This window comes from Schistocerca serialis, chromosome 4 (assembly GCF_023864345.2).
Source record: "Schistocerca serialis cubense isolate TAMUIC-IGC-003099 chromosome 4, iqSchSeri2.2, whole genome shotgun sequence".
Classification (NCBI taxonomy): domain Eukaryota; kingdom Metazoa; phylum Arthropoda; class Insecta; order Orthoptera; family Acrididae; genus Schistocerca; species Schistocerca serialis.
In genome coordinates, this window is record NC_064641.1 from 37,176,577 (window position 1) to 37,195,245 (window position 18,669).

An 18,669-nucleotide genomic window follows, 5' to 3' on the forward strand; every position below is an offset into this window, starting at 1 on the left:
AATGCTGGGCCATCAGCAAGTGCGAACCATTCATCGAAACATCATCGATATGGGCTTTTAGAGCCCGGGTTTGGAGACATCCTCATAAATCCATGGACCCTGCATGTCAGCAGGTGACTGTTCAAGCTGGTGGAGGTTCTCTAATGGTGTGTGGTGTGTGCAGTTAGAGTGATGCGGGACCCCTGATAAGTCTAGATACAACTCTGACAGATGACACGTACATAAGTATGCTGTCTAATCACCTGCATCCATTCATGTCCATTGAGCATTCCGAGGGACTTTGGCAATTCCAGCAGGACAATGCGACACCCCTCACGTCCAAATTACTACTGAATGGCTCCAGGAACACTCTTCTAAGTTTAAACACTTTCACCAGCCACCAAACTCAGCAGACATGAACATTATTGAGCGTATCTGGGATGCCTTGCAAAGTGCTGTTCAGAAGAGATCTCCACCCCCTCGTACTCTTACGGATTTATGATCAGCCTTGCAGGATTCGTGTTGTCATTTACCTCCATCAGTACTTCAGACATTAGTCGAATCCATGCCACATCATGTTGTGGCACTTCTGCATGCTCGCAGGGGCCCTACACGATATTAGGTAGGTCTACCAGTTTCTTTGGCTCTTCAGTGTATATGGCTGCTTCATAGATGGCATATAAGTCACAATTGAATGCAGACTATTTCAACTGCAAGGCCATGAGTTTTTAAGAAGAAGCGAAGCAACTGAGCTTCTTCTACCACTTCCCGTAAGACATGTAAGATGGCTGATTTGCTAGTGTCAGTGTGACAGTGACTGTGCACTGGCTATTGGTTAGGATAAAGTGATCGCTTTTGCGAGGCACTCTTTGGCTAATTTGTACGCTTCTTGCATTTTGTCTTCGCTTCCTTTCATATTTGGCCCTTCGAGAGCGTCAGCGGGGGAGGCTCCTATGGCTGCCGATTGTGGCAGAGGGGCCTTCAAAAATTTACAATGCCTAGAAAGTGTCTTAGGTCACCGTGATTTTGCAGAGGTGATAACTGCTTGATGAGTTTTATTCATTCTGAGACGGGTTTTGATCGCTGTGGCATTTAGTATGTGTCTGACAAAGATCACTTTGGCTTTCCAAAATTGCGCTTCATCCTAATTGTTGTGGTTGGCAGGAGAGCCAACACTGTGTTACTAGAGGAGGCCGAAAGGCACGCGTTTTAGCTCACGCAGGCTGGCGTTAGGTCTGGAACAGGACAAGGAAATTAGAATTTAGAAAAACGGACGTAGCTGGTGGAATACTTAACTTTAATCCATTAATGATGAACGTCGCTCTTGACGGTACATGATTCACAATATCAATAGTAACTGAATATGGCGTCTTGCTAGGTCGTAGCAAATGACGTAGCTGAAGGCTATGCTAACTATCGTCTCGGCAAATGAGAGCGTATTTTGTCAGTGAACCATCGCTAGCAAAGTCGGTTGTACAACTGGGGCGAGTGCTAGGAAGTCTCTCTAGACCTGCCGTGTGGCGGCGCTCGGTCTGCAATCACTGATAGTGGCGACACGCGGGTCCGACCGGACCGCGGCCGATTTAAAGGCTACCACCTAGCAAGTGTGGTGTCTGGCGGTGACACCACACTATGACCATACCTGCATCCTGGAGTACATACAGTAAAAAACTAGTTCAATATACCGTTCATGATCATGTGCAGTGGCAGAAAATAATACTATATAGTCCAGGTAAGCATAAGAAAAGTTACATTTGAACAGAACTCCATCAGTGAACTGCTGTCAAGTTTGAATTGCGTTCCTTAGCCTGGAAGGCATAGATAGGAATGCAAAAAGGCCATACAGTGTGATATTGCGGCCTTAGAGGCGTCGTTGGGGCTAATTGGTATTTGGAGGAAAGCTTTTCTGCAATCAATGATGCTGAAAATAGTGGTGCCCGCTAGAGAATGTGCAATGACTTTGAATATTTGGAACTGAATAACTGTTGTGTATTGTTCAGGCACTGAGAGCTCTGCAATGACTGCAGAACTTCATGTAACGATCCCTTTTCAGTGGAAGCTTTATTGAGCAAGCCCACGGGCTGTCAAAACGCAGGACCATCCCTGATTGTAATAGTTCATTAGTTCATCAACCATTGCTTGTGCTGCCCGTAAGTGCGCTGGTGGCAGCTGGCGTCTTTGAGAGAGACTGGCTGACCACAGATAGCGGGAATTTGGTACACCATACCATTATGGATGGGGCATTGTTTAACTTTCACTTGTGGCTGACTGGGTGTGGAGATCATACGCTTGTTCGATTCACAGAGCGACAAGGTAGAGTCCACTGTACTGACCTGTGTTCAAGGCAGTGCTCTCAGAATCGTTGACTGCATAGGTGTGGGTCATATTGGTGGTGAGATATAATCTACCAGAATGGGCACAGCAGACTCAGTGCTGATGTGAGGTATCACATTGCACGAATGTGTGTGTGAGTGGTATAGAGGCATCATGTAAGAAGCATTCATGTAGTGCTGCATTGTTGGCGCTGAGTGCATTTTACGGGAGTCCAAATAAAGCTTGTGTGTCGTCTTTAGGTTCTCCATTATTGTAACACGTTCCTTTAATCCATTTGAGTGTGCATCATCATCATACTGATGTTCAGTGGAGCATGAGGTTGTTTCCAATAGCTGAGGTTCAAATGGTTCAAATGGCTCTGAGCACTATGGAACAGCTGAGGAGGTTTCAGTTTGAAGAGACCTGTGTTCTGTCATTCGGTGTCTTGATGTAGTAGCACTGCACTTTTTAAATTCAAAGAAAGGGGAAACTGGCGTCGGAAGTCAATTCCTATGACTGATTCACTCACATTAGTAACAAAGAAGGTCTATTGAAACTTGGCTCCAAGGTGCAGTTACTGGTCCCAAGCACAGTAATATGCAACTCACATGTGGTGCAGGGTTGTAGGGATACCATGTCAGAGAGTGTTGCATTTGTGTCCTTACAATACTGATGTCTGGCCCCGTACCAGTGACGAGGTATTTACGTGTACTCCAGTCAAATATATAGGGCTTTCCATCTGATAATGGGAGTGGTGCACAGAATGTTTGTTCTACGCCTTGTCAGCATTAGGAGCTTCATGCACCAGTGTGGGTTAATACTCCTACCACTGCCCCTGTCTGGCGTTTGGGTAGCTGCATGGAGACCAGCAGTTACGTGTGGTATCGCCAAACTGAACAAGACACCAGGAATTTGTTGAGCTTGAGGCACTGGTGGCATTTGGTGTATCTTTACGAGCTATGTGAGTGGTGGTGTGTGCGTCACACGTATCTACAACCTGGTAGGGGGTGCTGATATCCCCAGCATGTGCTTTTGACATGGGTCATAGCCGGCCGAAGTGGCCGCGCGGTTCTGGCGCTGCAGTCTGGAACCGCGAGACCGCTACGGTCGCAGGTTCGAATCCTGTCTCGGGCATGGATGTGTGTGATGTCCTTAGGTTAGTTAGGTTTAACTAGTTCTACGTTCTAGGGGACTAATGACCTCAGCAGTTGAGTCCCATAGTGCTCAGAGCCATTTGAACCATGGGTCATAGTGGTTCAGCGTATGCAGCATTCTAGTGAGATCTAAGGCTTCTTGGCCTATTACTGTGCACAGCATTGATGCACTGTCTACACTGCAGCACAGTGAACATTCTGTTCCCCAGGCTTAGCTTCACTAGTGGCACTGCCTCATGAGTATTCATAGCGTGTTGTAGCTGTGGCGAAAGCTTGAAAATCTACAGACTCCATAATGCAGCATCTGGAATGAGGTTCATGTCAAGTAGTGTCTATAATCAGCGTCATGTCTGAGATGGTTGTCTTCACAGAGTATTTTCGTTCATAGATTGCGTGCTTCAGTTGTTCTGGGGTGCATGAGAAGTGTTGGAGCAAGTTACATTTTGCCACTTGATACTTACTTCGTTTGGCTGGCACAGAGGTGAGATCATTGATAATGTCAGCTTGCTCTGTTATGTGGCAAATTGGTGTCACAAATCGACAACTGTCATCGAAAACTCCCAGCGAAGTGAACACACATTTTACTGTTGAGAGCCAAAGTACTGATTGTTGCCCAGAAGAGTGGCAGCTTGGGTTGCGTGTCAAGGCTCTGAATTGAAATATGACCAAGCCATAGTTGCACTGATGCTGTTGTGCAAAACGGTATAACCAACACTATATCATGGAGCACTCACAGCACAGTAACCAATCCAGCAAATTCATTGTTGCACTAATCCATACACGGCAGTCATATTTGCTAATAGCATTTGCAACTCAGCTGACATAGTTGGTGCAGTAGTCACGTAATTTTTCACATTTAGTCTGACCAGGCCTGTTGAATTATGAACTGATGAACTTCATGTACAGCATACCAAGTGCAATGGCAGATTATTCGATGTTAGCCACTGTTGTGCTGTGTTGAAGCACGCATAATTTTCAGAAGCAAAACCCATGCTCATATTTAGTTTGTATTTGAGCAGTGGATGAGAGTTATTACACTGATTAGCCTACACGATGGTACACGTCACTCACACTAATTCTTGAGGTGTGATCTGGAGAAGCAGGTGATGTGATGTAACCGATGCATGATGGCTGCATTGTTACTGCATATCATCATGATAGAGTAAGAAACATCTGCCCATCGCATTATGTAGTGGTCGTAGATCACCACATGGCAGCTTTCCTTGTTAGAGGCAAGGATCATACCAATAATGGAGTCAATACATTGCTTTGACAATTATGTTTTATTGCTCACAGACTACCATACATGACCTGCACACTGCACGAAGTTCCAAACTGAACTATCCTTCTTTGGAGTCCATCCAAATATTGCAATCAGTCAAATGTGTTCTCTAGTCAGAGGTGGTCTCCCCACACATCTTTCATTATTATTATTTTGGTCGCTAACATACTTATTTCGATTATTACACTGGTAAAAATCACGATTCCCTTGTCTCTTTTCTTCGTTCTCCATATATTCCACAAATGTAGCAAAATTCTTGTGGTTCTACCTATATGTCGCTAAGAATATTGTAAGAATTTTTCTAAAGTTCCAAGACATCTGCGGATTCTCAGCTCTTGCCTCTGAAATGCATTAGTTTTTGGAACCAGTTCTGACAAAATTCTTGTATTGTCTTTCTTCCCCTATAGACATAAATACTGGTCATCATAAAATCCTGCCACAAACAAGATTGCTTTTTAGACGAAAACTCGTTAAAAATTCTTGTTTCATTCACTAAAGGTCACTTGGTACGTGCTTAAAATCAGACATTTTACGTCTCCCCTAAAAGCACTTACCACAACATTCATCTTTTCGTTGTCAGTCATATCCTCAGGGAATGTTTTTCAGAATTATTTATGAAGTCCATGGGATGTCATCCATTGCGTCTTAAGTGTATGTTCATGACACATTTCTATTTGCATAATTTAGTCTCAGTATTAGAAACAATTTTTCTCAAATTTCAGAATACAATTCTGGTTTTTTTTCAATTATTTCTGCTTTTAAAGTGGACATTTTACAGTTCAGTTCTGTCTCAGTCATAGGTTCAACACTTCATTGCTTTTTTCTGTATCAGTGATTCAAATATATCATTAACGTCATTTAACTGAACATACATACATGCATAATTAGTGATCAGATTGTCTATTTCTACTTTAACGTTTTTAATTTCTTCGTTCTGAGCCTCTACCTTTTGTATACAGGATTATTTTCCTTGCTTATTGTGCTACCCTGTGTCTCAATTTATTTACCACTTTTGCTACTCTGTTCCTCAACTTAGTTATGTGTTATTAGATGTTGATTGGATATTTGTGTGCTCCTAAGTTCTTAAATTACTTCTTTCGACTGTCAGACATCTTAGAGCACTCCATATTACGGCAAATTGCAATATGCTCATAGTACCGCCATCTGATGCTCTTATATTAGCATATGGAAAGAATTTTGCCTCACTTTCCAAAGCACACTGTTCACACGTCGGCTTCAGCTGAAACTTTCTTGCCATGCTAACTTCACGCTTTCATTCCTTTTTCTTTGGCGCCCTAATATACCTCATATATAGAGGCATCAACCACCTTTCTCTTCCAAACCATTATTATTGAGGGAACTACATGACAATAAACAACATTACTGTCAGTCATCTCAGATCACACACAAGCGATCTCTGACGCACAGTATGGCTCATGGCTTCAACCAGTCTAGATAGAGCTCTGTTGTTACATCTTTGTTATAATAAAGTGTGCAGTTATTCAGATACAGGTTTTGTTATTGTGTATTCCACATCCCATCTACGGTAGAGCACTACATTGGTGACCTACAACAACTGTGTTTGCATATCTATTGTTATTGCACAGCTACAATACTGTCTTTGCGTCTCCATTGTTGGGCATTTCACACATCGTGACAGCCGTTCTTATGTCACGATCGCCAGTGTTATGGACAAGATCCACCATGCACCTCAAGTTATGAAATGGGTTAATGATACTCTTTCTATGACAGTGCTCCACTAATGAAGAGCAGTGTTGTACAATAGAGTCCGATGGGCAACCTCCTCTGTGATTTTGCAATGGACTCTGCTTTCCTCAAAAACTAGGATACTTTTGAGCCATGTCAATCCGACCAGTCGGATTTGCATTTGTTTATTTTGGCTGAGATATCATCTGTAATGGATACAACTTAGGTCACTCGAGACCTCTTGCAGCTGGCTGTATTGTCTTCTAACATGCCTACTGTGCATCAAGTTGTGCCAAGTGTGGTGTCAAATTTCACAGCTTTTCTTCTTCTATGGATGTTGCCATGTCGAGTTACTGGAATGGGGACTCATCTTAAGGTTTCACTGTTTTGACCCCATCTACTAAGCCTGTGGTCCACCATAGTCGAAAGCATATGTGTTCCAAGTGACATCATCAGTGATGGCAAAAAGCCTGTCATACTGCTTAGTCACTCAGGTGAACACGTGGATACATCACGCCTACTCACCCTTGGACAATAAATACTAGACCAAATCAGCACTCTTTTTCTGCCTCTGCCACTCCCATATTTAAAGTCAAAAAACTCTGGCAACCATGGAATCAGTCATCCACTGAAACAGAGTTGCATCTCATACCCAATGACATGCTACGGATATTATGGATCTTTGAGCTTTCCCCCCCCCCCCCCCCCCCCCCCCCACACACACACAACTTAAACTGGCCATGGTTACCTGTGAGCAAGAGCCACTAGATGCATGCCTCAATCTTCCAGATAGAATATTTTCCATCGTTCGACGTCGAAAATGTATTAATACTACAGACAGTAATGGTCTCAGACATGTGTGGCACCTGCAGTGGGAGCGCAACCAACCTCCTACCTACCATGAGTAAAGCTGATCTCCCTCAACCTCTGCTGACCCTAGTGTCTCCACCACCAGCCAGAGAGATGACCTAAGCATCATCACAGCAAACCCTCACTCATCTACCAACCACGCCACACCGATGGCTGTGAAAAACCTGGTGGTAGTTCGTATGATTTGGTGACTCCAGTCGCATCTATCTTCCACCATGTGATTACCCAGCCTCGATCTCATGGTTCGTAGTAGGCAGCCCAAACCACCTAGATGCTTGGAACAATGACATCAGTGTTCTCCAACCACGCTCTCATCGTGACAATGGGCTCTTCATTCTCAGTCATATCAGCAGCTGAAACTTCCGTTTTGACTCCAGCTCCGAAGGTAGTTCTTTGCTGTCCTCTTCTCCATACCCAATGCCTTCCTGCTCAGTGGTCCACCTTCACACAACAAATAACTCTATAAGCCTTTGGATTTCAGACTAGCATGCAGGGCCTGGATTTTGATAACATTTTCATATGGACATTCATTGTTGTGGATTTCAGTGAGCCTGTACTCGGCACAGACGTCCTTCAAAACTTCTGCTTGGTTCCAGATCTGTGCAGCAGCGTTTAGACTCACACTGCTAGCGCCAGATCTATCACAAGTGTCATCAACCACTCTCCCTTGGGCCCCAGCACAACAGAGCTGTCCACTTTACACAACAGCTTCCGCCACTTCCCAAAACGCCTGATGGCCGCTGGTGCCTTCAGGACTGCCTTCACACCACCGATCATATTGAGAGGCTACAGCAGCTCTTTTTGGACTCACACGTGAGGAACATCCGTCTGCAACACGAAAATGATGCCATCAACTCAAACCCTCATCGACAAGAACATTACCCGCAAACGTGAACTCATGTGAACTTCAGAGATGCAATCCACTTTGGAATGCATTTAAGACTGTCTCGTACACTATGGATGCTATTCTGCAACAGGAAGTGGCAGGCGTTCAAGAACCACTCCTTTTTTTCTCACGCAAGCTCTCACCTTTGCAGTGTAAGTAGTCAGTATGTGATCCAGAGCTATTAGCAGTTTATAAAGCAGTACGTTACTTTCAACAAGACATGAAGGGGTGTTCTCTGATTATTTGCTTGGATCACTGAGCGTTCACACACGAGCTGAAACCCCTCCAACGACATCTGTACATAAAAATATTGGCACTTAGATTACATTGTACCACCTACATCCATCATATGAAAAGCATAGGAAACTTCATGGCATCCATCAATAACATGTGATCCCACTCTGACTATGACCAGTTTGTGGAAACGCAATGTCAAGACCAGCAGTTACAGGCTCTTCTTCACGATCCCCCCATGAACCTCTAGATCGAACTTCGGCCTATTCATGTAAGACTCATCTGATCCTCTGCGATGTCTCGCAAAAATGAACATGCCGCCTTGCTCCTCAAATATCACATCATCTTCGACCAGTTACATAACTTGCACCTGCCTGTATGTGTCTGCCCCCATGCCCACTAACAGACTCTTTGTTATGGCCTAACGTGAAGGAGGACTGTACGCCCTGAATTCATGTATGTGTTCCACACCAAAGGAGCCATACTCAACCGCCCCTAGACCACTCTTAAATCCCGAAAGTACGTTCAACGTGTGAATGCCAATCTCGTGTGCTTGCTACGCATCTCTGAAGGCTGTCGTTACATTCTGTCAGTGACTGACTTCTTCAGTTGATGGGTGGAAGCTATACTGCTAAGGATATTATGGATGAATACACTGCCAAGCCTTTATTGTCACGTGGATTTCAGGCTACAGTTGTCCCAATACCATAACGGTCGACCAAGGCCAGCAGTTGGAATCAACCCTTTTCCTCGAGTTGTGCAGCATCAGTGGCACTCATGGATTTAGAATTATAGCGTATCATCATCAGAGCAATGGGCTCACTGAGTGGTGGCATCACAACTTAAAGATAGCTGTCATGAGTCACGGTGCACTCTGGGCTCCATGGGTACTCTTGAGAGTGCGTACGAGCCCCAAACGTGATCGTGGAGCTACAATCACTGAAAATTTGGATGGCGAAGAGCTCTCCTCGCCTGCTGACTGTGTTCCAGCAACGATTGACTATGCCATCCGACAGGACCAAACTGGTTTTTGTGAGAAAAACACCACATCCTCAACCTCCACTTAACTCCCCTTCTTTCTCGCTCTGCACCTCAGGTATTGTTCCACAAGGCTTTAAAAGAATGCAAGTTTATGATATCACATGTTGACACAATCCGACCAGCCTTGCAACCCCCAAACACGGGCCCCTCAGAGTACTTCGATGGGACAACCATTCCTATGATGTACCGCTACATGGGAAACTTATGACAACGTCTGTCAATCGCCTTAAGCTGGCATGGACTCTGCAAATACGTTTACTTGACAATGACCCTTTCTAACCACCTTCCACAATCTCTTCAGATGACTCCCTCCCTCCTGGTGACACGCCCCAGGCTTTTGAGTTGCACCTTGATGATCAAAATTTTCTTCCAGAAGACCTTAACGACATTGATCAACAATGACCTTCCCACTAAGGGCAGCATTCAGACCGCCAGGTTGCATATGGCTCTATCACCCTTCGCTCCAAGAGAATTTTTAAGATACTGCAGTGGGTCTCACTTTCCACTTTTCTGCTGAAGGTTGTGCTCACCACCATGGATCCCCACCTGTCCTCTTCAGATCATGCATTCTCAATGGCACCATTCGGCCCCAGTGAGCTCTCCGCCATCCCTTCTGACACCACCATGCAGTCATGATTCTGCCGCCTCTACTGTGCACCAGAACATCTTCATGATTGTGATCTGTATGCCATGCAGTGTACGCTGCCTCATCACTTCGATTCTGCCAGACGTGCCAACACGCTTATCACATCCATATGGTACTCAGAAACCTGTTCACCTCCAAATTGTTTCATCACCTTCTGCACGTTGCACACGTTCTTGAAAGTGCTCCACACTACATGGGGGAGTCTGTGGGAACTCTGTGACAATAAGCAGTATTGCTGGAGGCTGATTCAGACCGTGTTTCAGCAATAGTTCACAGGTAGTATGAGCTAATGGCTTCAATCATTGCTGATATAGCTCTGTTGCACCACCGTTGTTATAATAAAGTGTATGATTGTTGGGGTACTGGTTGTGTTATTGTACATTCCAGATCCCATCTGTAGTAGGGATCCTATATTGTATCTCTGGTGAATTCATCTTTCTACTGCTATTGTGCACGCTATTTCCACTCAGTTTTCTTCTTGCAGTTATTTCACCCTCACCTTTAATTCACATTTATTTTCCATAAAACATGATTTGAGCAGGCGCTTCTGTTGCTGTTGCTCAATTGTCATGTTTTGCCTCATCTTTAGTGTCGTGTTAATTTTGAATGTTATGTGAGAACTATTGTTATGTCTCTGCTGTGGAGAAATATGTGTGTGTGTGTGTGTGTGTGTGTGTGTGTGTGTGTGTGTGTGTATGTGTGTGTATGTATGTAAGTTTCTGTATGTTTGATTCTTCATGGTACAATCACTGATGAATGATGTTCTCTTCTATGAATTATGATGTTTTGTTAATGTATTCTGCCTTGTTCATAAGGACCAAAGTATCGCTGCATTTTGTTCTTTTAGGTTTTTGTTTAGTTTTCTGGATATGTTTTGTACTGTAGTTGTAGTTTTTGAGTTGATGGGCAGTTAGAATGACAAAAAAGTTCACAAAATTTAATTTTCAGGTGAGCAGTCGAAAGAAACGAAACAAAATGCACATGTTATAACTTTTAGGTGTTGAAACATGTCTGGGTTGATGAAAAGAAACAGTGGTTTGTGTACAGTAGATTTCAAGAAAACCCAAATTTTCAATTGCAAACACATAAAAACATAAAGAAGAGCTTTCAACCTGAACAAGATGATTCTAGAAAAGCAAAAATGTATCAAAATATGGGAATGGTATGCAATGGATGCATGCTGAAATCAGTGCTAAGTAATGCCAAATGCCTACATGTTTGATAAAGGTATGAATAGTGATTGTAACCAAAGTGTTCAATGACATTTGTATAGCAAGCGTTAAATGAATTTGGTGCATAAACTACATAATTAGAATCAGCTAACATGGAATGTCAGCATTCATAATTTGATAAATAAGGAAAGAACTTACAATGAACTTAACCTGCATGAATGCTTAGTACAGACGAATTAGGCCTATGTTTGGGATTAAAAGTTTACATTTATCTGAAGCTGATAGAAATAAATCTCTAGCACAGATAATGGATGAGTGTTTAATGTGTTTTGTTACAAACATTGAATGTGTAGCATGATATCATTCGTTTATCGAGAGGGATAGGAGGTGTGACATACTTCATTGACATGATATGTTCTAAGTGTTTACTGTACCAACGAATGATGATAATTTTTAATAGTAGGTGTATTTGGATATCCATAGTGTGCATAAAATTTTTATTGTTTGGGCATGTTGATGCATGTGATGGAAGCAGCATTCCTGCAAGAAGGTGTGGCATTGGCATATGGTGACAATTTGTGGAACCTGCTGGTTTGGCAATTACTCACCTCAGATACATGCTGCAGTTCATGGAATAGCACACAGCACTGAGTTGGAACAACAGATGGTCCCATAGTGCTTAGAGCCATTTGAAGAATACATGTATGTCTTCAAAAAGTGATTTATGTTATTTGGTAGCTTGTTGGACATAGACAAACAGAATTTTTCTCTCAAACACAGGCCAAACTGCACAGGAGACGAATCCACAAGAGAAGAAAGAAGCTATCAAAATGGGGATATACTCCTGACAAGCAAGTCAGTAATTTCTGATCCATACCTATCAGTATCAGAACTATTACATGAAGTTCCCCTCTAAACATTTATCAAATATTGCAGGGAACATCCCAAGTGCAATTCTAATTTACATATTACAGGCATTGTAGCATATAAAAACATAACTACAACTCTGAAATGATACCTAGATTCAACAAAACCAAATCTTCACATACAATCAAGATAAGATTCTCTTTTTTATGGGACAATTCAGGTAAATGTAACCAAGCAGTTTTTTATTCCTTTGATTTTATGGCAACTCTCCTCTTCCTGAGTAATGTTTTGTGTAATTAACTTGCACTGAGATTGATAGCATTGCAATCAGGAATGAGTAGTTGTAGAAAAACTTTTGTTAATTTTTTTGAGTTGATCAGGGATGGATTGTTACATATTCCATCTTAAATTTTAAAACTGGAAGTGTGTCATATTAGCTGGCTCATTTCCAATTATGTGATCAGTAAGCTACATATATCAGAAAGTGAGGCAGCAAGAAACTATTATTATGGGAAATTTACTTTGCACATATTTTAGCATTTGTGACTAGCTGTCACCACATGGTATGTAATATGATCAGAGTAGCCTATTAGTTATGTGTAATATCTTATTTATAATGTAAATTATTTTTATATGAAAACTGTTATTAACTATGTACTGATTATTTTATTTTCTGATAATTTGATGTGTCCAGCAACATTGTACAATATGAGGCAAGGAAAAATAAGTATAAAAAATTTAACTTCTTTTATTGTCTTTTTACACATATATAGTAACAAAAATGTATATATTTACATCTAAAATGTAAAAATCATATTTATTTATCACAGCATTATTTGTGATCTCCAGATACAGTTACTACTGCCCCACTATTAATGACATTCTTCATTCAATGCTATAACGAAAGACCACAAAACGTAGGGCCACTTACTCACAAATCACTAATCATGAAGGTGATGCACTAAAGTCAGAGTTTGTGTCTTGGAACATTTTTACCCAAACACAAATCAACTTTCAAGTGAAGTCCAACTGATAAACTATTTTATGTACATTTCCTTTATCCTATACAGTCTTTTAAATATTTGTTAATGTACAGTTTACAATGTGTATAGATATATATTCACATTATAAAATGGTTATAAATGTACCTAAATAAATGTTGTACATATATATTACAGTGTTGACTAAAAAAGTATATATCTTGTACTGTGCAAGCTACAAAGAGCTTTTTGAACAGAGAATGACACTTAAAAAATTTTTCGTTGCTGTCTTACTGGGTATCCTATCTATGACTTAATGAGTCAAGTTATTGTCGTGAATATATAGGAGGTCATGATGGATTGACAGTTGATGAGTCAGAAGGAGAATTACTGTAGAATAGTAGTTATTTGCAGTTCCATATATAATCCCAATTTCCAATGGTATAACAAATTGCCAATGATTTTATCACACTGATTCCAATCAGCAGTAAAAAACAGCATCAGTTAAAACAGACATAGACACATCTTCTTGTTAATGGGACAGATACAGTTAAAAGAATTTCATGACCAAGATTGTCATATTTGCCCAGAAACGAAAGATGTCCATGGGAGAGAGAGCCAGTACCCCAAGTGCAGAGGGAAAATTACTTTTGCTGGGTTATATTAACATACTCTAATGATGCCACATTTCAAAATGTTCAATTACTTGGAAGAATTCAGTGTAAGATGGAACATATACCTTTTTACTAACATGAATTGAATTAATACGAACTTGCAGGACTTGGAAAGTCAAAAACACAACATCGAAAAGATATAGCTCCATTTGTATATGTCTAACTAAATGATCTCTGATACATTTACAAGCAGCAATGCATAGTAGTGTACGGTTATCTATCTGACGTATGTATGCAGACAGCAAGAAAATAAAACAAAGCACTGTCGTATGCAAAATATGTTACACTTTGCTGTTTGCCATGTTCTCACTTTGTTAATTGAGCCACATTTTCAAGATTATCTCATCATTCCAGCAACTTCACTCATCTAGAAAATCCAGAACTGAAACAGAACCACAAAATGAAAGAGAAAAGAGTTTTTCTTCTCCTGTAATTGAAGAATTGCAGTTGATATTGGGATGTTGCCTGTGATGTTCCCTGGTATCACAAGATGATGGGACACCTGTAGATACCTAAGGAGGAAAGGACTCCGGGGTTTCCAAGGCAGTTTTCTCTGCTGATATTCATTTTGTCAGGAAAGCGAATCTGATCGAGAGGAAAATTAATCTGTGATGTCCTCATCCTGGCTTCAAATTACAGCCCCAAGACAGATCAGGAATGGAATAGACCTAATCTAACTATAGGCCAGGAGAAAGAAATTACAACATGTTTAGATTCCTCAAGGATGTCAGTTAGGCATTTCTCAGACCACGTTCTAATTCGATAGCCAGTACACGGAGGTAAGTAAGTGAAGGTTCCTGTACTTGCTCTGAAATGTATGCAGGATCCTCCACGCACTGGCAAGAAACAATGGCACCTAGACCATTCTGATTCAAGAGTCACCAGCACGAAATCAGAACATGACAGTTGAGGTGGCTGCTTTTAGTATGGTAAGCGCACTGGGGAGACTGGACTGTTGAATTTGAAGACTCCACTTTTGAATTGGTATTCGTGTCGGCGGGGCCTCCCCTGCTAGACGGGGCAGGCGCAGCCGTCGGCGCGCCACGTGATGGCCGCCTTGTGGTACAGCTTGGCCGGGGGTTCCCCTGCGGGCCCCGCGCCGCTCGCGTCGTCACCCCGGAAGAGGTTGGCGTGCGCCGCGGCTCGGTTGCGGCGCGCGTTCGCCTCGTTCTTGTCGGGACGGCGCTCGGCCGCCTCCTGGTGGTGGTTGTGGTGGTGGTGGTGGTGATGGTGGTGGTGCGCGGCGGCGGCGGCAGAGGGCAGCAGCGGCACCTTGCAGCGCGCCAGCGGCGGCGCCTTGCAGGCGGCGGAGGCGGCGGCCAACTCGCGGGCGTCGCGGCGCAGGATGCGCACCGCGGCCGCCACCAGCGCCACCAGGATGACGACGCCGCACACCGGCACTGCGATGGTCGCCGCCTTCAGCCACACCTCGCCGCTCGCGTACGCCGTGGATTCGGGCGAGGCCGCGCCGCGCGCGGACGCACTCGCGTTCCCAGCGGCACCTGGAGGTAGGTTCACCGTAATTTGGAATGCAAAAAAGAGGACACTTTGTGTATTTTAGGATGAAAAAAAGGACACTTTCAATCCTTTAAAATTATTACATGAGAAACAAGCAAAAAATAAAACTATTACACACATTCCACGTACACTACTGGCCATTAAAATTGTTACACCAAGAAGAAATGCATTGGACAAATACATTATACTAGAAATGACCTGAGATTGCATTTTCACGCAATTCGGGAGCATTGATCCTGAGAAATCAGCAGCCAGAACAACCACCTCTGGCCGTAATAACGGCCTTGATACGCCTGGGCATTGAGCCAAACTGAACTTGGATGGCGCGTACAGGTACAGCTGCCCATGCAGCTTTATCCCGATACCACAATTCATCAAGAGTAGTGACTGGCGTATTGTGACGAGCCAGTTGCTCGGCCACCATTGACCAGACGTTTTCAATTGGTGAGAGATCTGGAGAATGTGCTGGCCAGGGCAGCAGTCTAACATTTTCTGTATCCAGAAAGGCCCGTACAGAACCTGCCTGCAACATGCGGTCGTGCATTATCCTGCTGAAATGTAGGGTTTCGCAGGGATCGAATGAAGGGTAGAGCCACGGGTCGTAACACGTCTGAAATGTAACGTCCGCTGTTCAAAGTGCCGCCATTGCGAACAAGAGGTGAGCGAGACGTGTAACCAATGGCTCCCCATACCATCACGCAGGGTGATACGCCAGTATGGCGATGACGAATACACGCTTCCAATGTGCGTTCACCGCGATGTTGCCAAACACGGATGCGGCCGTCATGATGTAAACAGAACCTGGATTCATCCGAAAAAATGGCGTTTTGCCATTCGCGCACCCAGGTTCGTCGTTGAGTACACCATCGCAGGCGCTCCTGTCTGTGATGCAGCGTCAAGGGTAACCGCAGTCATGGTCTCCGAGCCGATAGTCCATGCTGCTCCAAACGTCGTCGAACTGTTCGTGCAGATGGTTATTGTCTTGCAAACGTCCCCATCTGTTGACTCAGGGATCGAGACGTGGCTTCACTATCCGTTACAGCCATGCGGATAAGATGCCTGTCATCTCGACTGCTAGTGATACGAGGCCGTTGGGATCCAGTACGGTGTTCCGTATTACCCTCCTGAACCCACCGATTCCATATTGTTCTAACAGATATTGGATCTCGACCAACGCGAGCAGCAATGTCGCAATACGATAAACCGCAATCGCGATAGGCTACAATCCGACCTTTATCAAAGTCGGAAACGTGATGGTACGCATTTCTCCTCCTTACACGAGGCATCACAGCAACGTTCCACCAGGCAACACCGGTCAACTGCTGTTTGTGTATGAGAAATTGGATGGAAACTTTCCTCATGTCAGCACGTTGTAGGTGTCGCCACTGGCGCCAACCTTGTGTGAATGCTCACAAAAGCTAATCATTTGCATATCACAGTATTTACTTCCTGTCGGTTAAATTTCGCGTCTGTAGCACGTCATCTTCGTGGTGTAGCAATTTTAATGGCCAGTGGTGTATTTACATTACTTTAGAGCTCCAGTCTTATGTATATTTTGCACTGGACCAAATCTTTCTTAAAACTGCCTTTTGTTGACACAAATATTAAAAAAAGCTTTTGCAACTCAAATGTCTACACTCAAATTTAACCATTGCAATCCCATTTACAGATTCAGGTGTCAGTCTATTTCTCTCCTTGTCCACTGTTCCCGTATTAAGAAAAAAAACCTCTCAGCACAAGCGTTGTGGGCTGGCACTGCGAAGAACTGCACAATTTTAATTAAATCACTAAACTGTTCCTTACTACTGTACTATTCAATGTACTTGCATCATTATTTATGGCTTGGTTCATATGTGGCTATAAATTTTTTTAAATCTGAAAACTGATCAAACGCTTTCTTTATTTTGCTTACGCCAGAGTCCTGCAGCGATCGCAGGGTCGGCTTGGTTAGAACGGATTTGGCAAGGTTAGTTTTAGGGGTGGTCAGATGCCCTTCCTGCCCCCACCCCTTACCCCCAGGGTATCAGTGTACCCCAGCTGTCTGCATCTAGTGTAAATCGTGAAATAGTTTGAACGTGTTTCAAATGTCTGCGATGCATGAAACTGGGGCGGAACGTGGGGACCAGCCCGGTATTCACCTAGCGGGATGAGGAAAACCGCCTAAAAACCGCACCCAGGCTGGCCGTCACACCGGCCCTCGTCGTTAATCCGCCGGGCGTATTCGAGTCCAGGAAGCAGCGCGTTAGCGCTCTCGGCTACTCGGGCGGGTAAAACTGATCAAACGCTTCTCATCAACAATTTCAATATTTTTATCCTACAAAGATTTCTTCCATATAAGTCCATGATACATCTGCAAAATCAAGCCACTTAAAACAAGAAAATAACACTTAATGGTTGCAGCCACATATTCAGAAACTTTTACATCCAGACGAAACATTAACTCTAAGCAATATAAATCGATTTTTTCGGTTTTACTAACATAACAGATCGGTAGTAAACAAATAACAAATTACGTAATACAGTAACTGAATTAAGAAGTATATAAACTATTGATTAAAAGAAGAATCGAAAGATCTTAATTCCCAAATGAAAATATGTGGACGTTAGCAGCAACCACAAAAATTTATACGGGCACTACATTAAACATCCGAAACGAGTACATGTCTGCAGAAATACTGAGTATGATAAGCCTTCCTGCATGAGCACAATGTGACACTGATAGTGATGTTGATACTTACTGGCCAAACAGTTGTGTGAAATACTGACCAATCATAAATCGTATAGCGCCAATATTGTTACAATAAAACGACTCAGATAAAGGATGAGCATTTAATGTCGAAACCAATAGATCTAAAGGCGTGTGTCCGCTAGCAAGTAAGTTCCGCAGTTGCTAAGGTGTTTACATTAGAACAAAAACTTGTCCGAGTTTTCTTTGGGAAGTCGCTTTGGCAAGTTAATTTTAGGAAGTTCCAGCAAATACTTGCAGAAGTACAGGAAATGTATTTGCAATTGCAAATATGCACCACAATCGGCTGTATATTGGAGTGACGGCAGTGAAAATTTGTGCCGGACCACACTCAACCCAGCTTTCCCACTTTACATGAGAGATAGCGTTAACCGCTTCGGCTATCCGTGCACGAATCATGGCCAGACTCAAACTTCCATATTTCGTCGTCTATGCGTCACAACCTGTACTCGTATGTTACATACATTCGTGTCCAGGAAGGACATATTCATGCATGCGTGCGTGTTTGAAGGGACAGTGCACTTTACTTCTTCATAACACCAGCACTGCTGTTTCGTATGTATTCGCAACTATCGGGTTCTTGACTCTCAATAAATACGT

The 18,669-nt window shown here is 43.1% G+C and overlaps 1 protein-coding gene across 1 annotated transcript in view; it reads right to left on the minus strand.

Annotated features, from left to right (window-relative positions):
• Positions 1–12,883: 12,883 nt before the first annotated feature.
• LOC126473756 (BMP and activin membrane-bound inhibitor homolog) overlaps positions 12,884–18,669 on the minus strand; it is a 283,624-nt gene continuing 277,838 nt past the window's right edge. The window contains exon 4 of the mRNA XM_050101012.1: positions 12,884–15,307. Within this exon, the coding sequence (XP_049956969.1) occupies positions 14,817–15,307 (491 nt within the window). The 3' untranslated portion in view covers positions 12,884–14,816. The remainder of the gene's footprint in view (positions 15,308–18,669) is intronic.